At 45.2% G+C, this 25006-nt stretch overlaps 1 protein-coding gene across 4 annotated transcripts in view; it reads right to left on the bottom strand.

Annotated features, from left to right (window-relative positions):
* CLN6 (CLN6 transmembrane ER protein) overlaps positions 1-25006 on the bottom strand; it is a 49705-nt gene that overhangs the window by 11986 nt on the left and 12713 nt on the right. For 2 of the 4 annotated variants that reach the window (XM_024747515.1, XM_024747516.1), the window contains exon 1: positions 5437-5660. The exons of 1 other annotated variant lie outside the window; for it this stretch is intronic. In XM_024747515.1, coding sequence (XP_024603283.1) covers positions 5437-5522 — 86 coding nt within the window. In that variant the 5' untranslated portion in view covers positions 5523-5660. Of the gene's footprint in view, positions 1-538; positions 655-5436; positions 5661-25006 lie in introns of those variants that run through there. One more of the 4 variants, XM_024747517.1, reaches the window with a different exon arrangement.

Genomic DNA, 25006 nt, shown 5'->3' with positions numbered 1-25006 from the left:
TAGGTCAACTAAGTCTTCCTGTCCCCTCTACTCAGTGCCCACCACTTACTGAGTGCCGACTGTGTGCTGTGCTAGGAGCTTCACCAGCACCATCTCATCTAATCCCCACAGCCATAACAGGAGGCTGTTACCCTCCCATTTTACAGATAAGGATACTGAGGCTTAACCAAGGTTACCCCCGCTAATAAGAAGCTGCAGCATAAGGAAAAGAATAAAAAAGAGTGGACATATGTAAAAAAAAAAAAAAAAGAAGCTGCATCAACTATTCCCTTTGTCAGCCTTCCTACTCCCTCCTTCTTCTGGTGAGAGATGATGTATCCTGAGCCACAGGGAGGGCCAGTGACCCAGGCCGGAGCAGTGGGACTTTTCTAACTAGAGTTGAAAAGAGCATCTTCCTTTCCGGTGCTGGGACGCTAAAGATGAGAGCGCGGGGCTGCCTGTGGCCAAGGTTCCAGCCTCAAGGGACAGCCAGGTGAGAATGAAGCAGCCCTGCAGAGAGGAGCAGGGAAAGAGGAGAAGAAGGCCTGAGAGGGTTCACCTTCCCAGTTCCAGGCGTTCCCAAGGCAATGGTTTGTCCACAAGAGCCAATACATTCCCTTTTGCTAAGGGTGCTGTAGTTCACACTGGCTTTCTGTCACTCGTAATCCAGGAGTCCTGAAAGGCAGAGAATTCAAACCTGGGTCTCTAAGGATTCAAGACCTGTGCTCTAAGTAGCTTGCTATTTTGTTGCTGATTATTATAAGCTTTGTGGCATATCAGGAGATCAAGATAGAGAGGGATCGGTGTAGCCTGAAGCAGTAGGCAACACCTGCAGGAAGAAAGGGAGCCTGGAAGCATGGATGGGTGGATTCCAGTAGGCAGAAAAGCAGCAGGAGAGCAGGATCAAAGGCCTGGAGGTGGAAGTGAGAAAGGTGCTGAAGGGAGCTCAGATGCCTGGCTTATTGGTGGAAGGAGGAGGAGGGGCTGCTGGGCCTTCGGACGGGGGGCAGACATTCAGTCATTGTCTGAGACAAGTGACTGGTATAGAGGCCCCACCGTGCCCCTTCCCCTTTGTGACCATCAGGGCAAGGCCTCAAAAAGCAGATGGTGGCAACCTCCGGGCCTGAAGAACTTGGATGGGGAAGGAGAATGACAGTCCTCAGTGTTTCATTCTGGAAACCTTCAAACTGGGCAAAGAGCAGGATGTTTGGTACAGGAAATAAAGGCGTTTTGAAAGCCTGGGAAGCACTTAAGTGTGGGTCTCTGGAAGCTGTGGATACGAAGCACACACTAGGGGCTCAGGGACTATTTCCTCTTCCACCTCAGGAGGCACTCAGTCAAGGGGGATCCCCATCAGGAGTCCAGCCTGGCTGAGCAGAGCAGGAAGAAAAAGGGCAGGTGCAGGGCAGACACCTAACTTGGGAATCAAGATTGGTGAGCATCTGACTGGTTTTCTCCTGTTGGGACTCTGAGCACAGGGGGCAGATCATGAAAGGTGAAGGCATCCTCTCCCCCAGCCCCTCTCTTGGGGATGAGCATCTTCAAACCTAACCCAACTTTCTGACTTCACAGACTTCACACACCTAGCCTCCAGCCATGCCAGCTCTAGGCCTCAATCATCAGAAACTCCTGCTGAGAACAACAGTGAAAGCACAAGGGCAGGTAACCCAAGACAAGGATGGCCTTTAATCTCCTCCACGGCTTTACAAGTCTACCATCTGGGAAAACTGATACCACGACAGTTGGGGAGCACATACCATACAGCAGCGGTCCCCAACCTTTCTGGCACCAGGGACCAGTTTTGTGGAAGACAATTTTTCCGTGGACGGGGAGGGGGGGAGCGGCGGTGGGAGGGGAGGAGATGGGGGATGGTTCAGGCAGTAATGCGAGCAATGGGGGGATGGTTCAGGTGGTGATGGGGAGTGATGGGGAGTGGCAGATAAACGATTGCTCACTTGCTCACCTCCTGCTGTGCAGCCCAGTTCCTAACAGGCTGTGGACTGGTACCGGGTACTGGGGACCCCTGACATAAAGCACATAACATATAGATGAAATATTCAAAGCGGTCAGCAGTCTCAGCCATGGTGGAGTCAAGCAGGGACCTGTGAATGAGGACTATAAAGGGACTGATTTTGGTTCTATATACACAATGGTGAAATACCTGACATGATGACAAGTTTGAACAAAAAATGAGAAAATGAAAGCAAAAAATAAGAGAAAAAAAGGAAAGGCAATTAGAAACTCCAGGAAAAACAAAAGCAATACAAGAAAGCAAATGTAACTGTTAAACTTACTGGCCTCTGTAGGGAACAATATTTACATGGCTTAACTAATAAAAACATTGTATACTGATTTCCAAAGTTCAGAATCAATCCACAAACAAAACATGGAAGGCAATTATGGTTAAAAAACAGCAGGTAAATACTACTGTAAACCTTGACAACTTGAAAGTAAAACTATAGATGACAGGAGTGGGGGAAATGGTAAAGAATGCTAGAGATTAGGGTAGGAGACTAATATTCTTTTAAAAAGGAATCAAGAGATACTGCCCTTATTGTAAATCAACTATACTTCAATAAATAAATAAATAAGTAAACTTTGGGGAAAAAAAAAAGATAGTGCTTTACAGTTGACCGTAAAAGAAATAATGGTATATACATATTCCTTAAGGCTACAAAGGTAACAAAGAGCAAAACTAAAAATGGTGATACAAAACCATCTTGTGAAGATAGGAGCGGCATAAGTGAACCAAATCATAACAGGAAATTAGTGGGTAAACATTAGCTTAGAGGCAACTGATAAACCAAGATATAGCAGTTGAGCATAGCTTTTTTTAAAAAAAATAGTAAATTTATTTATTTAGTTTTGGCTGTGTTGGGTCTTTGTTGCTGCTTGTGGGCTTTCTCTAGTTGCGGTGAGCGGGGGCTACTCTTCATTGTGGTGTGCGGGCTTCTCATTGCAGTGGCTTCTCTTGTTGCAGAGCACGAGCTCTAGGCATGCGGACTTCAGTAGTTGTGGCTCACGAGCTCTAGAGTGCAGGCTCAGTAGTTGTGGCGCACAGGCTTAGTTGCTCCGCGGCATGTGGGATCTTCCCAGACCAGGGATTGAACCGTGTCCCCTGCATTGGCAGGCGGATTCTTAACCACTGCGCCACCGGGGAAGCCCTGAGCATAGCTTTTGAGTGTGGACTTTGGAGACTGCCTGGGTTCATATCCCAGCTCTACCATTAACCAAATCTTGAGCAAGTTACCTCCTGGGCCTCAATGTTCTCATCTGTAAAATGGGGGATAATACTAGATCTTACGTCAAGAGTTGTGGCTGAATTAAATTATGCAAAAACTTTTTCTTTTTTTTAAATGCAAAAACTTAAGAGCAGGGCCTGGCCCACAGAAAGTGGTATGTATGTAGTATTTGTTATTATTATTTAGAAATATGAATTTAATTCTGGTAGAAACAGTTAAAAGAAGCTAACATGGTTGTCTCTGGTACTAGGGAGAGGTGGAAAAAGGGCCACTGCTTTTTACTCTAAGCCTGTCTGTGCAGTTGTATTTAATCATGGGCATGTATTACTTTGATTACAATACAAAAAACTGTCAACAGAGCAGGTGGAAGCTGGAATAGAGTACCTTGAAAGGTAGTGAGCACCTTGTCATTAGAGGTATGTAAGCAAAGCATGAATGTAGCAGAGGAAATCCAAGCATCCTAGGAGTCAGACAGGATGATTCTGCCTACTGTCTTGTGCAGCAATGATATTGAGAACCAGCCTACAGGCACCCAATGAGGGGGGGGGGCAGAGACACCCTGGAAGACAGCCAGCCTCTCATGCCATCCCCACGAGCAACCTGGATGGTGGGGAGCTCATGTAGGAGTAAAGAGGAATAGCCAGAGTGGAGTAGGAAGAACAGAAAACAGAAGCCCTGGGTTTAGGCCCTGGTTCTTGCCGGCAAATGATGTAAACCTCCTTAGACCTCAGTTTCCACATATGCAAAATACAAAAAGACTGAGTAAGATGCTGCGTGTGGAAACCCTGCATATGAGATAAAGTGGTGACCATATCCACTACTCACACACTGTTCTAAGTGGACTACCACAGGTCAAGGCAGTCAAAGACTCCCAACTTATAGGTGATCTGGAACAGAGATGTCCTTAGTAGCATGAAAAAGAGCTACTCTCACCCAAGTCTCTCAGACTTCTTCTCAGACTTCATCCCAAATCATACCACAAACTTCCTAAAACTGAGCACACTAGTGCTCAAAAGCCTTCCATGGCTCCCCCGTGCCCTACAGAACAAAAGCTGCATCCTTAACCTGACATTTAGGGCAGGAACTAGGGTGAGGCAAGTGAGGCACACAGGGCCCAACATTTAAGTAGGCATAGGGGAGCCATGGAACGTTTTTGAACACTAGTGCCCCGAGAGCATCTCCTTAATTTTTGCACTCAAGGCTCTCACTCTGGTCCCAGCTCTGCTGCCATTCAAGGCCCTTCACAATCAGTCTGCATCCTCCTGCCACTGTACACAAAGAAAGCTCCAGCACCACTGCACTCCTTGCCTTTCCCAAGCTTTCCCCTGGCTGAAACAGCCTTTCTTCCCCTGTCAACTACTGAGTTCTTTGAGATGCAGCTCAAGCTCCACTTCCTCCAGGCAGCCCTCCAAGACGAGCTCTCAGCCCCTGGACTGTTCCTCCCAGGCCCGCCCTACCGGACTGTGGGACCCTCCTAGCTTCACCTTACCCACCGCTTTAGTGCCTGGCACAGCGCTGGACACAACAGAGATGCTTAATGAATGCCTACTATGTGCAATGAATGTCTATAATTTGTAAAATGGTATGAAAGTAGAGTGGAGGGAAAGATTAAAAGGTGGCTTCTGTACCTCTTCCTCTGCCCCAAGCACCTGGTCTCAGCTACATAAACCAATAACTTCCCCTTACTGAGAGAAGGGAACAGCAACCATGTGGAAAAAGCCCTTCCTAATTCTTTCTCTGGAGGGGAGCTTCCACATTTCGCTGTCTGTTCCATTTACATTCCCACATTCTTTGGTTCCTCGGGGCAAGGAGTGAGTCTCCTGTTAATATCAGAACCCAAGTCAAGTTTAGAGGCACCCCGAGAACTCGGGTTGGCGCCCGGGGCTTGCAGGCGCGTTGGGGTCCCTAGTGAGCAGAGATGTCCTCTGGGCCCGCCGCCGACGTCCCCACCCCGAGTTTCCTGGACCCCAGCTGAGCGACTGTCCTAGAGCCGGCCGGGCCGCTGGGCAGTTGAACCCCGCCGCAGAGCCTCCCTGGGCATGGGGTTCCCCCAGGAAGAGAAAGGAGCGCGGAGGCGGGGCTCAGGGGAGTGAGCGAGAAGCAGCTGCAGGGATATCGCGTGGACTACCCACCCGGGCTCCGTGGCCCCGGTCCCCCGCCCTCCCCGTCACGTGGCGGGGCTGTGGTTCAGCTCCGCCCGCCGACGCGCGCCCACCTGGCCTGCAGGAAGGAGGCGCCCGGCTGCGCGCCCGGGCCACCCGCCGCTCCCGGGTGCTGCCGCCTCCGTGCCGCCGCCTCCATGGCTGCCCCGCCGGCCGGGCCCTCCGTCCCGCTGCCCCGAGCTGGAAACGGGCTCGGCTGGCCTGACTGCCGCGAAAGCAAATACCCAGCGCCGGTGCGTACCGGCGGGAGAGCGCTCGGCCCCAGAGGCGCGGGCCAGAGGAGGGGCCGGCGGGGGGCGGGACAAGAGACGCGCCGCGGGAGCGCGGGAGGCGGGGCCGGCTCCGCGCGGGGAAGGAGGGGCCCGATGACTGTGGCGTCCCAGGCAGTGGGTGGGGACCGATGCAGGAGGGCACGACGTGTAGCTTAATGGGGCTGGGATCTGCTGGAGTCCCCTGCGTGGCCGGTGGCGGGAAGCTTTGCCTAGGCTGCCCGAGACCCGCATATTAGATATTAGTCTAGGGTGGGCTAGGGACGTGGGGAAAGACTAATTCGACCCAAATGCTCCCCTGGGGAGGAGACGAGACTGGATTTCCCTTTTCCTTGGGGACGGGTTCAGTGCCCTTCCCCACTGTGTTATGCACTTTCCTTCCTCAGATGGAAGATAGCACTCCTTAAAATGTCAACTCTACGGCCCTTGACGCTGGGAATCAAAAATCGGTGGGATAGGAGGGTAGGACGCAAAGAAGAGCGAATTCTTTCCAGGTTGGGGAGGAGGGTGATGCAGAATCCATTTCCGGCTTTGTCACTTTCTTAGACTGTGGTTTTGTAAAAGTTACTTCCCTTCTCTTCCATTCAAACATGTATTAACTCCTGAGCAGCGCCCCATCCCATATGAGAATGGATGAGCCCTACCCTAGTAGGCTTACATGGGGTGTTCGGGGTGCGGATTGGTAAGTGGTGTGCTGGGGAAGGTACTGAGTATTGTGACGGTGGAAACTTGGAGGGGGTGGGGTCAGACAAGGCTTCTGGAGGAGGCCTTAGGGAACTGAACTCCGTTTGCAAACGTGGAGCAAAGCCAATTTACTGACAGTGAGTTGTGGTTGTCCGCTGAAAAAAAATGCACAACCTAAAAGTTGAGAATTATGTTTTATTCGGGGACATTACTGAGAACTGTAGGCCAGATAGCTCAGATAGCTTTGAGGAACTGTTCCAAAGAGGTAAGGGAGGAGCCAGGATACACGGGAGTTTTTGCTGAGAAAAAAAAAATGTAGTCGAACGTCAAAAGATTACCGCTAATCACAAAAAACAGACATCTCAAGTTAATGATTTTAGTGTATGGGAAGATGCAAGAGTCTGGGCTTACTGACCTTTGATCTGCATCTTAGCTATCTAGGGCCAGAATCCTGTTTTTCTCCATCCTGAATTCCCCTCAGGGTGCGCAGTGGGGGCAGCTGCAGTGGCTGATGGCTTGATGGTGGACAACTTTTTTTTTTTGTCCACTTGGTGAAGGAAAGTACAGCATTTATTGCAGGGTGCCAAGCAAGGGAGTGGGAGACAAGCCTCAGATCCACTCCAACTTAGTCTTTGAGTTAGGGGTTTTTTTTAAGGGGAAGAACAAAGAGGCTGGGATTAATCATTGTCTTGTGACATTTGTTAATTGTTGTTTCAGGAGTCCGGATATCTCTGGTTATGATTCTCCAACCAGATGGTCCATGGCTGGGGGGGTCTGTTAGCTCATCCTGCCCTGGAGACACAACCTGGGTTTGTATGTTAATGATGATATCTATAGTAGCAATTTTAGTACATTAATGATGTCAACAACAACAGTTTTAGTCACCTGACTCTGGCTGATTAGTGTTCAGTTAGCACAGGATTGAAGTCAGAGGGGACGAGAAAGGGAATAAAGTTTTGGATAGAGAGATTAATCATGAATTCAGTTTAGGGGGACCTGGCTTCAGATGGACATCCTAGCTGTGACTTTGGACTTCTGAGCTGACAATGAAGTCTGAGCAGAAGTCCACCAAACACATGAGGAGTGGGGAAGAGTGTTCCAGTCAGAGGGGACAGCCAGCCAGGGGGCTTGGCATCCAGAGAGACCCTGATGTTTGGAGGAACAGAAAGAAGTTCAGTGAGAGCAGCAGAGGGCAGGGAGGGAGAGCAACAGGAGTTGACCTGGGGAAGGAACCAGCACAAAGGAGGAGAGCCTTTATCCAGAGAACAAATGGGAAGCAGTACAAGGCTGTTGGGCAGGGGAGTGGCACCAACATATTTGCATTTTAGACCCTTCCCTCCACAGCATGGGGGTTTGGGGAGGTGGATGAGAGGAGGCAGGACTAGAGACTGGGGCCCAGTTCTTCTAGTGAGGGTCCTGGACTGGTTACAGTGACAGTGGAAAGGAGAGAATTGATGACATCAAGAGTTGTGTAGGAGGTACCAAGGCTGTGATTTGGATGTCAGGGGTGAGAGAAGAGTTCAGGCAGTGGCCAGTTTCTGCAGCTGGGTGGATGGTGGAGGTACCCCTTGGGAAGCGGGTTGGAGCTAAATGAGAATTCATCCTTGGACACATTAAGCTTGAGGTGGGTCAGGAAGGCTGATGGACCCACGGATCTGAAACTTAGGCCAGACTTGGGAGTTGGGCAGACAGACTTGTGAGTCACAGGAATATAGATGACAATTAGAACCTTAGAGGCTACCTGGGGAGACAGCTTCCCTGTGAGAGAAGAGAACAACGGGCAAAGCCTGAGAACAAACAACAGAGTCCTACTGTATAGCACAGGGAACTATATTAACCATAATGGAAAAGAATATAAAAGAATAAGCAACCTGTAATAAACCATAATGGAAAGGAATATATATATATACCTATATATATATATATATGTATATCTGAATCACTCTGCTGTACACCAGAAACTAACACAACATTGAAAATCATCTATACTTCAATTAAAAAAAAAAAAAAAAAGAAGCCAGAGGACAGTCTGCAAGGCAGACTGCCTGCATTTCAACCCTGATACTAACTAGCTGTGACACTTGGGTAAATTGCTCAACCCCTCTCAGCCTCACTTCACTCATCTGTAACAGGGAGAAGCTTGTTGCATCTACTGCATTGGGGTTGTGATGATTCAGTGAAATAATGCACGTGAAGTGCTTAGCACAGAGCCTGGCACTGGTGGGTTTGTTATTTACAAGTCTGTCCTTGGACCTGAGGTTTCCCTCCATGATGTGAGGGGTTTGAGCTATGCCTACTTCCATTCTATTTTCTTTCCTGTCTTTTCTCTTGAGAGACTTTTTTTGGGTTTATTCCTTCTCCTTTTGATCAGAGCCCGTATGTCCCATCTTGACTGTGGCTGGTGCCTGCATCAGGACCGTTTTCTATCAGGGTCATCCTGGGCTCCAGCAGCCCACAGGTCACACCCCCAGTGCCCGCCCCAGCCCCACTAAAGGGCATGTTTGCTTTCAGCAAGCAGGGGATGTTCCTGTTTTGCATCAGGGAAAGCCAATGCCCTGAGCTGAAGTAGTGTACCCAAGGTCAGCCAATGACAACACTCAGACTGGATCCCAGATTTAATTTTGGTGAGTCTGATCTTCCATCTACAGATTGATCTATGCATACACCAGAGAAGAAGGATTGAGGCTTCCCACTCTGACCCTAATCTCTCATTCTCTGCTGGCTTTGCAAGCCTGCTGGGCTCCAAAGGTAGGGGTATGCCGTACCTTTGATGTAATCATCGATTTAATAATACCTAGGAGTGGGCTTCCAGCCATTAGAGGATGAGGCTGTGCAGTGGGGGCCTCTCTGGCTCACTTAATCCTCCAATCCCTTAAATACCATCAAATCTGCCTCCTGTCTGGAGCCGACAGCTGCTCCTGAGTGGAGGGGAGTCCAGGCTGGCAGGGAGGCTGGGACTTTCGGAATGAACAAGATGAAAACTCCTTCAGTCTGGTGGGATTATCAGCCCCCCCTCTTTCCTGTCCCATCAGAACTCTTTAAAGATATGATCTGTGTTAGCTCTCAAATTGCATGGAAATTGAGGGGAGCAGGGCCAGGGGTGGGGGATAGAGCAAAGTTGGCACCAACTCTTGGGCACTGAGGGATACACATTTCCAGGAATCTTGCTTCCAACTCTCTGGGGACATGGTTCCTGCCCACCAGAAAGGCAAATGGTCTCAGCTACAATTTCAGTGAACAGCATCAAGGTCTGCAGCTGGGAAGGTTCTTTGGGATTACACAGACCAGTGGCTTCAACTTTTATTTTATTTTTATTTATTTATTTATTTGTTTTTGCGGTACGCGGGCCTCTCACTGTTGTGGCCTCTCCCGTTGCGGAGCACAGGCTCCGGATGCGCAGGCTCAGCGGCCATGGCTCACGGGCCCAGCCGCTCCGCGGCATGTGGGATCTTCCCGGACCGGGGCACGAACCCGTGTCCCCTGCATCGGCAGGTGGACTCTCAACCACTGCACCACCAGGGAAGCCCTCAACTTTTATTTTAGCAGAAGTTCTCACTCTTCCAACTAGAGCTGTATGAGCTCCTTTTTAATGCCTACCTAAGATCCTCTCAGCTACACCTGTCTTCCAGGTCTTGCCACTTGTTTCACCAGCACAAGCCAATGGCACACCCCGATCCCCCAAATTTCTGGCCTGAGAGTGCAGGAGTGTCAGACATTCCATGGGGTGAACCTTTGACCAGTAAGAGACAGGGATTGGCAGATAAATTCCTTTCTCTTCCTCTTTCTGGGTGGACTGTCCTAAGCTTCATACAGCCTCATTAAAGAAGGTCCCACAAGATTTAGCATCAGGGGAGGTGTATAGCAGCCAGCTCAGCAAAGTCCTCTGTGCCCTCTCCCTCCTTTTCTCTCTCTCACCTCAGCTTCCCTAGCATTGTACTCCATCATAAACTGTTAGCACATACACTTCTGCCTCAAGATCTGCTTCTTTGGAAACCTGGGATAAGGTAACATCTGAGAAGGAGGCTCCGTGTATAAAACAGATACAAGTGGGGCCGCTCTGAGTGAAGAGAAACAGGGGCCCAGGTACCATCTCTCTTTCCCCCCTACCGTTTCCAAGGCGATGACCAAGGCCTCCTTATAAGGCTCCCAAAAGCCTTTGATCTCATTCAACTCTGCCATTCTGCTGCTGAGGAAACTGAAGCCTGAAGTCACACAGTGAGTTAGAAGCAAAGCCAGGGCTAGACTCCAATCTCCTCACTCCTAATCTGGTGAGACGAATCCTCATCTTTCTATCAAGTTTACATAAGAACTTTGGAAAATTTTTCTTTTCCCAAAACATCTTCCCCCCCCACCCCACGCCCGCAGTTTTGTTGAGAAATAACTGTCATACGTCACTGCACGAGTTTAAGGCATACGGCATCATGGTTTGATTTACGTATATTATGAAATGATTACAATAGGTTCAGCTAATATCCATCATCTCTCTGGAAGGCTTTGAAGTCCCCTGTTAGGCTGTAGCCACCACCTGGGAGGCATGACACACAGCCCTCTGAACTCAGAAGCTGGGACTAAGGAGGGCAGACAAAGAAGAAATGGGACAGGGAAGGGGCAGTTATGCTGGGAGAAAGGCAGTCAGGAAAGGCCTGATTTAGGGACCTCTGCTTGTGGGAAACAGGGGTTACACATGGTCAGACCTCAGAGAAGAGAGGATAGGCCTAGGGGAAGAGGGAGGGACCATAGAAGGAGATGGAGAATGGCTTCCCCTATCAGCTGGTATCGCCTGTAGGACACCCTCCTCCAGGCTGAGGTCATCCTTAAGGAAGCTTGGAGGGTGACCACACTTGGGGGAAAGAAACAGAAAGAGGTGTTTGCCTCAAATTGCTTTCATTAAGAGTTTTGTGGGGGCTCCCCTGGTGGCGCAGTGGTTAAGAATCAGCCTGCCAATGCAGCGGACATGGGTTCGAGCCCTGGTTCAGGAAGATCCCACATGCTGCGGAGCAACTAAGCCCATGCGTCACAACTACTGAGCCTGCACTCTAGAGCCCACGAGCCACAACTACTGAGCCTGCGTGCCACAACTACTGAGCCTGCGCTCTAGAGCCCACGAGCCACAACTACTGAGCCTGTGCTCTAGAGCCCGTGCTCTGCAACAAGAGAAGCCGCCGCAATGAGAAGCCCACGCACCGCACGAAGAGTAGCCCCTGCTCACTGCCACTAGAGAAAGCCCGTGTGCAGCAACGAAGCAGCAACGAAAACGCAATGCAACCAAAAATAAATAAACAAATTATTTTTTTTAAAAAAAAGAGTCTTGTGGTTGTGACTGCTAGAAACAGCTGGGGCCAGGTTAATGGCAAAAAGCGATTTTAAAGGAATCTAAGTACGAGGATGCAGCTGGCCCTTGGGGAACAGATGAGAACCAGGGCCTGGACTTAGAGAAACCCTCCAACTCTGCTTCTGTTCCATCCTTCTCTCTGTCTCTGAAACTGGCTTGCCCTGTGTCCTAGGGAGCATTGGCAGCAAATGGCCTCAGCTGACAGCTTCCAAGTTTACCTCGCTTTCACCCAGGAGTTAAGCAGAATGAGCCTGGACTCTTCTGGGCCCAATTCTAAGTTCTCGTGGAGCGATTACGATTGGCTCAGCTTGAGGCAGGTGCCCACCCTGGGCCAGTCAGTGAGGCCAGGTGCTGTGCATTCACAGCTGCTCCCTCTCTGGCCAGATAGGCCAGGGAAGAAGGGGACGGTTCACTACCTTAGGCTTCAACAAAAGCCCTAAGATAGGAGATTCTGTGCTCTTTCCCCATGCCTTAATGGAAGAGATCGCTCTTTTCTACATGTGTTATAAACCTTGTCTGGAAGTCTGCCTCCCCCACTGAATTGTTCTCAGCTAGCCCCCTCTCCTTCCCATCTGCTGCTAACAGGGTCCCAGGGCCTGCCACTGCCCTGATGCCACATCCTTAGCTCTTACGTGAACATTAGTGAGGTTTACTTAAGTTTAATCTTAGACTCATTTTTTAAAAAAGGTCAGTGGGCCTCAAAATTACTGCTTCAAATGAATTTCTAAGCACTTGCTCCTGAGCCTGTGGTGGAAAAGGCTGATGTGAGCTTCTAAAACCAGAACTTACTTGGTATTTCCTGCTTTGGGAGTCCATGGGTTCAAAGCCCAGAAAGGAATTCAGGGTCCTTTTCTTTCACTTTTATTAAAAAATTAATTAATTTATTTGGCTGCATCGGGTCTTAGTTGCAGCACGCGGGCTCTCTAGTTGTGGCACGTGGGCTCCAGAGTGTATGGGTTCAGTAGTTGCAGCATGTGGGCTCTCTAGCTGTGGTGCATGGGCTCTAGAGCACGCCGGCTCAGTAGTTGTGGCTCACGGGCTTAGTTGCCCCACGGCATGTGGCATCTTAGTTCCCCGACCAGGGATCGAACCTGCGTCCCCTGCATTGGAAGGTGGATTCTTAACCACTGGACCACCAGGGAAGTCCTCCCTTTCTTTCACTCTTAACAGCTAACATTTATTGTACAACTGCTATGTGCTAGGCCCTGGTCTCAGTGCTTTACGTGTCTGCCCTCATTTAATTCTCACAATAGCCCTTAGGGGTAGGAATAAATTTTGCCTCGCTTACAGATGAGGAAACTCAGGCACAGAGAGGCTGAGTCACCCGCCCAAGATCCCACAGCCTCTCCTGTCAGTGCTGTGGCCATCAATGAACTGGGCAGCCTGCCTCTGGGGCCTGTACTCTTCAGAAACCACCACACAAGCTGCCTGACCAGACAGGCCATGCAGACTTGAGGGAGGTTTCTCCATGGCCATGGCGAGCAAGGAGTAATATATGCTTTTAAAAACTATTTAAGAATTGTTAAGCCTGAACTCTGTGTGACTGGACTTTGAAATTAATCATCTATTCAAGAGACCCAGAGCTGTTAGTGTTAGAAAATCTAGGCTTTTCCCAGAGGCATCTTCATAGGTCTGATCTTTAAAAAGTAGAAAAGTCATTCATGTGAAGTGGACAGCCATGCTGCAGAAAGAGAGGGCTTTGAAAAGATAAGCCTTAGATAGGCTCTGGCCCCACTGAGGTTGACTCAGGGCTGTGTGCTCTGGGAAAAGCCACCCAAGCTCTCTGCTCTTGGTTTCTTTACCTGTAAAATGGGATTGAGGTAGGAGATAGATGGGCCCCAGGTTAGACATTTACAACTAGCCTCCTGTTTACACTTTGAAAATAAAGATAATAACAGGAACATGATAAGCAGCTAGACTTTGTCTCCTGTGGACACTTCAAGATGATGGGAATGACAGAAACAAATAGGGGCTAAGCCCTGCTTAGATAAAAGCGAAGGAGGTCACATATTTCTCATTCTTGAGTTCAAGGAGACCCCCTCAAGCTACCCATGGACAGAAAAGATCCTCAGGGGAGGGGGCACTGGACTATAATATGTTCTGCTAACCTCCTAGAGACCCTCGTGCTGGAATCCATCTTGAGTAAAAGATGCGCTCGCACAGAGGGCAGGGCCCTGAGCCAGACCAAACATGGACTCAAAGACAGACAACGCAAGAGGACTGGCCAGAGGAAACCTGGAAGAACTGCCCCCCTATAAGTGATTTAAACCACCCCCAAAGCGTGGTTCTCTCTCTCTATCTCAGCCCACCCATGCTTTCTCTGAACTTACCTTCTCTCCTAATAAACCCTTTACTTGCCTCGCTACTTTTCATCTCTTTGATGAATTCTTTCTTCAAAGCAGACAAGAGCCAGGGTCCTGCTCCACTAACCCCTGGTGGTCTAATGGTTAGGATTCAGGGCTTTCACCGCTATGGCCTGGGTTCAATCCCTGGCCAGGGAACTGAGATCTTGCTTCAAGGTGCCACACACTGCAGCCACCACACCGCCACCCAAGATCAGGATGATCATAACAGCCCCCTTCCAAGGTTATTGGGAAGCTCTAAGAAGGTGGTAGAAACCTGAAAACTCATGGTCATTGTCCGGGTGGCAAGAATGTGTTTTCCTGGGTAGGAAGCTTGGGGAAGGCAAATGCTGAATCCAGAGGAAACACCAGAAGTTTAGCACCAACGTGGGGGCCATCTGAAGGAGAACTTTCTGGATCCCCTCGAATCCCACCAGGTAGTCTGTATCCTGCTCCACATTGTAAGGGTGCCCCTGAATTCCTTTCTGGGCTTTGAGCCCATGGGCTCCCAAAGCAGAAAACATCACATAACTTCTGGCTTTAGAAGCCTGTATCAGCCTTTCCCACCACCAGCTCAGAAGTGAGTCCTTAGGAATTTTTCTGAGGCCCATTGACCTGCCTGGAAAATGAGTCTAAGATCAAACTTAAGTAAACTTTGCTAGTTTCGGGTTTAATTGAGAGATAAGCATGATAGCTTTAAGTCACGGTTTTAAAAAAATTAGCTATATTGCGGTATAACTTACACACAATAAAATTCTTTAATTTTAAGTATAAGTCAATGAATTTTGACAAATGTATATTCTCACATAACCACCACCACAGTCATGATACAGAATAATTCCATCGCTTCCAAAAATTCCCTCCTGTCCCTTTGCAGTCCCTCCCTTCTACCATCGTCAACCCTTGACAACCACTGATTTTCTTTATGTCATTATAGTTTTGTCTTTTCTTAAATTTCATATAAATGGAATAATCTAGCTTTTTCCATCTGGATTTTTCCACTTAGTATGATGCCTTTGAGATTCATTCGCATTTTTGTACATTTCAAGAGTTCAGTTCTTTTCATTACCGAGTAGAATTCTATTGTCTGGATGTACCACAGTTTGTTAATCCATTTGAAGGATACCTGAGTTGTTTCCAGTTTGATAAAGTTGCTAGGAACATTCACGTACAAGTCTTTGTGTGGACAGATGTCTTATTTCTCTCAGGTAAACACCTAGGAATGGGATTGTTGGCTTCTATGGTAACTATACATTTAACTTTATAAGAAACTGCAAACTATTTTCCAAAGGAGCAATACCATTTCAAGTGATCTTTAATCTTGAAAACTTTAGATGCCCTGCCTTGCAAAAAAGATTACCTTCTGAATGACAGCAGAGGTAACCATGGCAGTATCACCCTGCTGACAAATCAAGTTGTACATTTCACTCCCATGGCCTGGAGATTCCTCACCCCTGCGATGTGAGCGGGGAGTTCTAAACTGGGTCATTCACCACCATCCTATGTCTCATCCTCCCCTGCCTTTCCTGTGCAGGGCTCTGGCCTGAGTGCCAAGCGCAGAGGCAGGTATAGGCAGTCTATACATAATGGATGTATTATCTGGGAATTAAGTTTCCACCCAAAGCCAAAAGCCCTCGCTGCCTGACTTTAAATTAACTATTCATTTGTTTGGCTACAGGATCCCCCATCGAACAATGGGCAAGTCATAACTCTGAATAGACCCAACAGGCAAAGCGGGATCCCTTTTCCTAGTTGGACAGCTAGCCAGAGCCAGTTCCCAGTTACCTAGTCAGTCAATAAGCATTTGTTGAGCTGCACCAGGAGAGCACACGTGGAACCAATATTTCTTGTAACCTTACTGTCCTTGCCCACCCACTCCGTGGTATTGTCATTGCTTCTTGACAGATGATTAAACGGAAACTTGGAGATGTGAGGCCAAGGTTACCCAGCAGAAGCCAGGATGGACTCCCAGGTCTTCCTGCTTTGCAGTCCCTTCCCTGGGGAAACATGTAAGGTAGCCGGGTTTGGGGTGGGGTGGAGGACAAAGCTAAAATACCCGAAACGAGACAATCTAGTTTTTTCCCCAGGGCATTCTTGAATTGACCATTGCATAAAACTCTGTCTTCCCCATAAGAACATTGTTTGAGTTGGGAGCTTGTTCCTGATTTGACATAAATTAAATGATGAAAATGTCTTACAAGTAAAGTTATTATAAACAAATCCTTATAATAACTTGTTAGTAAAGCCATGCTCAGTCCTTATGAAACAGGCATGGAGTCATTGTAGACATTAATTACACAAGGGGCCCTCTTCCACTGCAAAATTTTTTATGAAACACGAAAAACTTTACTATGTCTTTAATATGATTTAAAACTAATATGCTAGAAACAGTAAACAGTGAACATTTAATTAGAAATGCTTTTATTAATGTTTAGAAAAGCATTGTGAGAAAAATACCAACTGCTTTGGGCTCTTTATAAAAGCTGGACTGGGCTTCCCTGGTGGCGCAGTGGTTGAGAGTCCGCCTGCCGATGCAGGGGACACGGGTTTGTGCCCCGGTCCGGGAAGATCCCACATGCCGCGGAGCGGCTGAACCCGTGAGCCATGGCCGTTGAGCCTGCGCGTCCGGAGCCTGTGCTCCGCAACGGGAGAGGCCACAACAGTGAGAGGCCCGCGTACCGCAAAAACAAAAACAACAAAAACAAAAAAAATAAATCACTGTGTGGTTTGTTTCCTGATTGGACACAGGTGGATACACTTGGAATACATAGAGTGTATGGCTTCTGTTTTCCCCAAGGAGACTGTGACTGATAGAGGCTAACATAGCCGTAGGTCTATAGGCATCTTGGCACTAAGCAGAAGCAAATGCACATCTTCTCTGGGGTTTCCTTTCCTGCTTAGGTCCTTAGGACTCATTTGTTTATTCAACAACAATTTGTTGAGCACCTGTTACATATCAGTCACTGTTCTAGATGATGGGGATATAGCAATGAACACAAGAAAAACCCTACCTTATATTTTCACAGAAATATATCATCAAATACAAAAGGAAATGAGCTACCATGAAGAGAAGACAAAATGTTAACACATTTAGATCCCTATGGTTTTCAGTTATTGCAATTATCAGATAGAAGAAAATGTAAAATAACTAGATACAAAATGTTTAAAGAAATAAAAGATGGGATCACAGGAATAAGCAAGGGATCAAAAAGACAAACAATAACAAGTGTTGGGGAAGATGTGGAGAAATTGGAACCCTTATACATTGCTAGTGGGATTGTAAAATGGTGCATCCCCTTTGGAAAACCTTCTGGCAATTCCTCAAACTGTTAAATACTGAGTTATCACATAACCTAGATACACAGGTATATGACCAAGAGAAAAGAAAATATACATCCACACACAAAAAGTACATGACTATTTACAGTAGCCAGGTCATGGAAGCAACCAAACTGTCCATCTACAGATGAATGGATAAAGAAGATGTGGCACATATACACAGTGGAATATTACTTGGCCATAAAAAGGAACGAAATTGGGTCATTTGTAGAGACGTGGATGGACCTAGAGACTGGCATACAGAGTGAAGTAAGTCAGAAAGAGAAAAACAAATATCGTATATTAATGCATATATGTGGAATCTAGAAAAATGGTACAGATGAACCGGTTTGCAAGGCAGAAATAGAGACACAGTGTAGAGGACAAACATATGGACACCAAGGGGGGAAAGTGGTGGCGGGGTGGGGTGGGGGTGTGATGAATTGGGAGATTGGGATTGACATGTATACACTAATATGTACAAAATACATAATGAATAAGAACCTGCTGTATAAAAAATTAAATAATTAAATTAAATTAAAAAAAAACAAAACAGGGCTTCCCTGGTGGCGCAGTGGTTGAGTCTCCGCCTGCCGATGCAGTGGACACGGGTTCGTGCCCCAGTCCGGGAAGATCCCACACGCTGCAGAGCAACTAAGCCCGTGCACCACAACTACTGAGCCTGCACTCTAGAGCCCGTGTGCCACAACTACTGAGCCCACACGCCACAACTACTGAAGCCCGCATGCCTAGAGCCCATGCTCTGAAACGAAGAGAAGCCTCTGCAATGAGAAGCCCACGCATCACAACGAAGAGTGGCCCCGGTTTGACGCAACTAGAAAAAGGCCGCACGCAGCAACAAAGACTCAACACAGCCAAAAAAAGAAAAAAAAAAGAGTAGCCCCCACTTGCTTCAACTAGAGAAAGCCCGTGGGCAGCAATGAAGACCCAACACAGAAAAATAAATAAATAAAATAAATAAATTTATTTAAAAAAACCTCAATGGACAGGCTAAACAACAGATTAATTAAACACAGCTGGATAGGGAATTAGTGAACAGGAGATAGATCTGAGAAAACTACCCAGAATGAGGCACAGGGAGTCAAGGAGATGAGAAATATGACTGAGAGGTTAAGAGAAGGGAAGATGGAATGAGGTCTAAAAAATATCCAGTCGGAATCCCAGAAGCAGAGAATAGAGAGAATAAAGGAGAAGCAATATTTGAAAAGCTAACAGCTAAAAATTTCCAGATCTGATAAAAGACACCAACCTATGGATAGGAGAAACAGAACATGCATCAAGCAGGTTACAAAAGACATACACCTGGACATATTGTAGGGAAACCACAGAGCACTAAAGGCAAAAATGTTAAAAGCAGCTAGAGAGAAAAGAAAGATTGTCTACAGAGAAACAATTGGACAGTGACAGCAACAGTGAATCTATACATTCTTTTTTTATATATTCTTTTCCATTACAGTTTATCACAGGATATTGAATATAGTCCCCACAACAGTGAATCTAAAAGATAGAAAAATATCTTCAAAGTACTGAGAGAAAATAACTGTTAACCCAGAAGTGTGTACCCAGCAAAACTATCTTTCAAGAATAAGTGTAAGATAGAAACATGAAGGTAAAATAGGGACATTTTTAGAAAAAAAACACAGATTTTACCACTAACAGACCTTCACTAAAACAACTTCTAGAAGATGTACTTCAGGAAGAAGGAAAATGAGCCCAGAAGGAAGGTCTGGAATGCAAGAAGAAATGGTGAGCAAAGAAATCAGTAAATATGTAGATAATTCCACACTGTCTGCAAAAAACAAGTAATGAAAGATGGTGATGGCATGTAATTTGTGGGGTTGAAAAATGACAGGCACAAATACTGGACAATAATAATTTATAGGTGGGGGAAGGAGAGTGAGGCTGGTGAGAGGAGGTAGAGTGTTCTGAGTTCTTCTTGAGAAGGTTCAAGTACTGTTGACTTTAGACTTTGTTAAATGTGCCTGGTAAAATTTCAAGGGTAATTACTAAAAACACAGAAAGTATAACTTCCATACCAGTAGAGCAGAAAATAGAGTAAGAAAACAAAAAGTCAGTTTAGGACTTCCCTGGTGGCGCAGTGGTTGAGAGTCCGCCTGCCGATGCAGGGGACACGGGTTCGTGACCCGGTCCGGGAAGATCCCACATGCCACGGAGCGGCTGGGCCTGTGAGCCATGGCCGCTGAGCCTGCGCATCCGGAGCCTGTGCTCCGTAACGGGAGAGGCCACAACAGTGAGAGGCCCGCGTACCGCAAAAAAAAAAAAAAAAAGTCAGTTTAGAAAAAAAAAAAGTTGAAAGAAGTTTAGAAAAGAGAACAAATAGAAAATAAAAATTAAGATGTAGAAATATTATCAGTAATCACAATAAGTATAAATGGGATAAACAAAAGACAGATTCTCAGACCCAGATTTAAAAAAAACCCCTAAAAACTAGACAAACCTAAAATAAAAGGACACAGAAAAGATGAAAGTAAAATGACGAACAAAAGTAAAATGCTAATTAAAAGAAAGCTGGTGCAATATATTGGTATTAGACAAAATAGACTATAAGGCAAAATGTATTATTAGGGCCTTTCATCATTTTCATGACAAAAGGTTTGATCCACCAGATATAATAGTCCAAAAGTTGTGGGCACCTACTAAAATAGTATCCAAATACATAAAATGAAATGTATAGAACTATGGATAGAAATTGACTAATCTGGGACTTCCCTGGTGGTCCAGTGGTTAAGAATCTGCCTTGCAATGCATGGGATGCATGTTCGATCCCTGGCTGGGGAACTAAGACCGCACATGCCACGGGGTAACTAAGCCTGTGTGCCACAACTACAGAGCCCACACACTCTGGAGCCCGTGCGTCATAACTACAGAGCCCACGTGTTCTGGAGCACGTGCACCGCAACCACTGAGCCCATGCATCACAACTAGAGAGCCCACGCACCACAACTAGAGAGCCCACGCACCACAACTACTGAGCCCACACGCCCTGGAGCCCGCACCCACAACTAGAGAGAAGCCCACACACCGCAATGAAGAGCCCACATGCTGCAATGAAAAGAAAAGATCCCGCGTGCTGCGACTAAGACCCAATGCAAGGAGTCCCCTGGTGGTGCAGTGGTTAAGTGCGGTTAAGACTCTGCACTCCCAATGCAGGGGGCCCGGGTTTGATCCCTGCTCAGGGAACTAGATCCCACATGCATGCCGCAACTAAGAGTTTGCATGCCACAACTAAGGAGCCCACGTGCTGCAACTAAGGAGCCTGCCTCCCACAACTAAGGAGCCCACTGGCCACAACTAAGACCTGGTGCAACCAAAAAAAAGAAAAGAAAAAGACCCAACACAGCCAAAACTAAATACATAAATAAATATTAAAAAAAAAGAAATTGATAACCCATTAACATAGTGGGAGATTTCAATACAATGATCTCAATTATTAATGGGTCAAAAAGATTTGAATAACACAATTAACCAGCTTGATTTAGTGGATATTTATAAGTCACTCTATATCCAACAATCAAGGAATAGACATTCTTTCCAAGTGCACATGGAGCACTTCCAAAAGTTGACCATATAAAAGGCCTTATAGTCAGTTTCAACAAATTTCAAAGAATCTGATTCACATAAATCACATTTTATGACCTACGATCATAGTTATAACTTATGCAATTAAATTAAGTCTTTAACAGAAAGATAAATGACACCCCCCTCCTGAGTTTTGAAAATTAGAAAGTACATTTCTTTTTTAAAAATTAATTAATTAATAAACTTTTGGCTGCACTGGGTTTTTGTTGCTATGTGCGGGCTTTCTCTAGTTGTGGCGAGCAGGGGCTACTCTTCATTGCGGTGTGCAGGCTTCTCATTGCAGTGGCTTCTCTTTTTGGAGCATGGGCTCTAGGTGCGCGGGCTTCAGTAGTCGTGGCACGCAGGCCCTAGAGCCCGCGGGCTTCAGGAGTTGTGGCACCCAGGCTTAGTTGCTCCGCAGCATGTGGGATCTTCCCGGACCAGGGATCGAACCCGTGTGCCCTGCGTTGGCAGGCGGATTCTTAACTACTGCACCACCAGGGAAGTCCCAGAAAGTACATTTCTATATAATTTAGGAGTCAAGTAAGATATCATAATAGAAATTGAAAGTTGTATAGAAACAACTATATGATATGTGATGAAAATTGTACATATCAAAACTGGTGGATGCAGCAAAAATGGTAATTACAGAGAAATTTATAGCTTTAGATGCTTACATTAAAAAAGAAAAAAGGCTGAAAATTAATGAGCTACCTTTCGCTCTAAGAGGAAAAATAACCCCAGTAGAATAAACACAAAGAAAGTTTAAGAAAGTTTAAGAAAAGATATAAAGATAAGAGCAAAAATTAATGAAATGAAATGAATATACAATAGAGATGAACAAGCCCAGGCCAGGTAAAACAGACAAACTTTTGGTAAGATTCATTAAATAAGAGGGTAGTAGGTAGCATGCATAAACAAGCAATAATAGGAATGGAGAACAGAAGAAAGCTGAAAATACAGAAGAGATTAAAAAGATAAGATGAGCATGCCATAAAGAATAAAAAATGAATTAATGAATTAATCAATGAATTAAAAAACTTACTAGAAAGGGAAACATTTCTAGAAACATATAACTTATCAAAGCTGTAACAAGAAAGCTTGAGTTCCCAACAGTATTAAAGAAATTGAATCAGTGGCTTAAAAAAAAATCAAGCCTTGCTGGTTTTCAGGCAATTCCTAGCAGATTTTCATGGAACAAATGATTCTAATTTCACACGAACAAAGACTATCCAAAGAAGCAATGCTCCTCAACTCATATGAGGTTAGTATAACCTTGAAATAAAATCAGTCAAGTATGAAAATGTATGAGAAAGAAAATAACAGACCAGAATCCTTCATGAACATATTAGATGGAAATACTATAAACAAAATACTAGCAAATCAAATCCAACGGCATATATTAAAGGCTATTCATCATGACTAAGCTGGTTTTATCCCTAGAATATTTGGATCATTTAACATAAAAGCCCATGACTTTAATTCATCATATTAATGGGTTAGAGAAGTTGTATAATTATCTAAATAGATCTAGTAAAGGCAGTCAGTAAAAGTCAACATTCATTCTTGGTAAAAACTCTTAGTAAAGCAGGAATAAAAAAAAAGTCCTAACATTAAGAGGTAATCTTTTTTTAAAAAAGCCTACAGTAGTCATCATTCTTAATGATGAATCATTGAAAGCATTGTTCCTTTAAGAGCAGAACGAGGCAAAGGAGTCTGCCATCAACTCTTCTGCTCCACAAGGCAAGGATAAGACAGATATAAGGAGAGAGAAGGAAACAATACTGTCATTATTTGTAGCTAATATAATTGTTTATGTAGAAAACCCCAAAAGAATCTACAGACAAATTATTAGAATTAATGAGAGAGTTTACCAAGGTTGCTAAATACAATTCACCAAGGTTGCTAAATACAGAAACTGATATATATCTCCCTAGATTAAGATCTCAATCTTAAAATTACAAAGAGATAAACCAGTTAAAAATGGGCAAAAGACATGAATAGGCACTTTACAAAAAAGGAAACAAATCTCCAATCAAAATTAAAATACACTCGACCTCATTGATGGCCAGGGAAACATTATACAAGTCAATGCCACAATAAGATCCGGTTTTCCAACTCCATTGGCAACAACTAAGAAATTTAGTAACACCGAGTGCTGATGGAGATGAAGATCACTGGGACCTTTTATATACTACAAATGGAGAGTAAATTGGTACAACTTTGAAAGACACTTTGGCTATATGTATTTTGTAAAATTGAACTAGATATGTTATAAAGAAGTTCTTGCACATGCATAAGAATATTCATTGCCATACTGTTAAAAAATGGCAAAAAACTGGAGGCTACCAAATGTCCATTAATAGGAGAATGGATAAATAAATAGCTATCTATTCCCACAGGGAATCAACTCCAGCTACACACATAACATGGTCAAATATAATGTATGAAAAAGGCAAGTTGCAGAAAACTGCATAAAATCATGACAGCACTTTTCTAAAGCTAAAATGAGTAAATTAAACAATATTTCGTTTAGGGATGCATATACAAATGATAAAACAACCTACTTTTTAAAATCAAGAAAATGGTCAACATAAAATTCAAGCCAGTATTATCTCTAATGAGGAGGCAGGATAAAATAGGAAAAAGGCATACAGGTGGATGCATTAATAGGTAATGTTCTAGTTCTTAAGATGGATGGTGCACTTCCAGGTGTTTGTTTTATATTGCATTTATTATTTTGATGTTTCAAATACTATGCATAAAATGTTTAAAAAGTGGCCTGTAGTTTCCTATTTTCACCACTACGCGGCAGGCTAGTCCGCCAGTAAAGTGACTCCTGAATGGGAAAGGCTGGTGAAGATGAAACTGTACCTAATGACAGTGCTCTAGTAAGCACTCAATTTCCCCTGTAGGAACACACGCAAAATGTAAAACAGGGCTTTTTGTTCTGAGTGTTTACATGCACAACCAGGGCAGCTCAGGTGCACATTACTCTGACCTGGATCTTGCAGCTCTGTTGTCAGGTTTTGTTTTTCCTTTCTTTTTGCCTTATGTAACCATTTTTGAAAACTTAAAAGTGTATCTGCTTAAAAAAAAAAAACAGAAGTGTATCTGCTTAAATGTTGATTTTTATTTTTCAGAACTTTCCAGTATTTCCCAAGGTTTCATTTCTAAATTAACAACATGGAGCATACCCTTGGTTACTTGGTTTCCCTCTTGGCAATTGACACATCTAACTCCCCCTTCTAATGTTTATTGATTAGGGGCGGTTTTGTAGCATTAGCATTAGAACCACTGCTTTAATGAATGTCTGGATGACACTGTTACATACAGGAATATTTAAAAATCAGTAGCAGTGTTAAAATAGCAGCACAATAGTCACAATAGTCATCAAAATTACTCACAGGAATTCTGGTGCCAAATTGCACCAGTCACAGGAAGTGACTGACAAACGTTGGTAGGTATCTCTGTTTTAACAGCCAATGTTATGCCACCAAGTGGCAACAGCACAAACGGTCCTCCAGCCACCCACTTCCTTTTTCATGCTTTAGACCTGCCCTGTCCACTTGATCAGCCACTAGCCCCATGTGGCAATTGAGGTCTTGGAACGAGATGTGACCTAAGTATAAAATACACACTGGATTTTGAGGACTTAGTATGAAAAAAAAAAAAAAAAGTAAAATGTCTCAGTAATTTTAATATTGATTACATGTTGAGATGATAATATTTTTGGATATGTTAGGGTAAATAAAATATATTAAAATTAATCTCACCTTTTTAATTAGACACTAGAACATTTCAAATTACATACGTGACTCGCCTGTGGGGCTCGCATTTTATTTCTATTGGACAGCACAGCTCTAGATGTTATCACCAAGACTTGCGATCCCTACCTACCAGGGCCGGCTGCATGGGTGTGTGGCCGGTGCAGTCGTACAGGGGGTCCCATGTTCTGAAGTGCTGTTACTGCCTCGAAATCCTTAATTGTATCTTTGAATTTGCGTTTCAGAAGGAAGTCGCCTAGAACAATGGAGCATGCGCCAGGGGCTGGAAGCCTTGGCTCGTGCACCATAAC

The sequence above is a fragment of the Neophocaena asiaeorientalis genome, unplaced genomic scaffold (assembly GCF_003031525.2).
Source record: "Neophocaena asiaeorientalis asiaeorientalis breed wild unplaced genomic scaffold, Neophocaena_asiaeorientalis_V1.1 scaffold591, whole genome shotgun sequence".
Taxonomy (NCBI): Eukaryota; Metazoa; Chordata; class Mammalia; order Artiodactyla; family Phocoenidae; genus Neophocaena; species Neophocaena asiaeorientalis.
The sequence above is the reverse complement of the archived record's forward strand: the minus strand, read 5'-3'. Positions and strand labels throughout refer to the sequence as shown.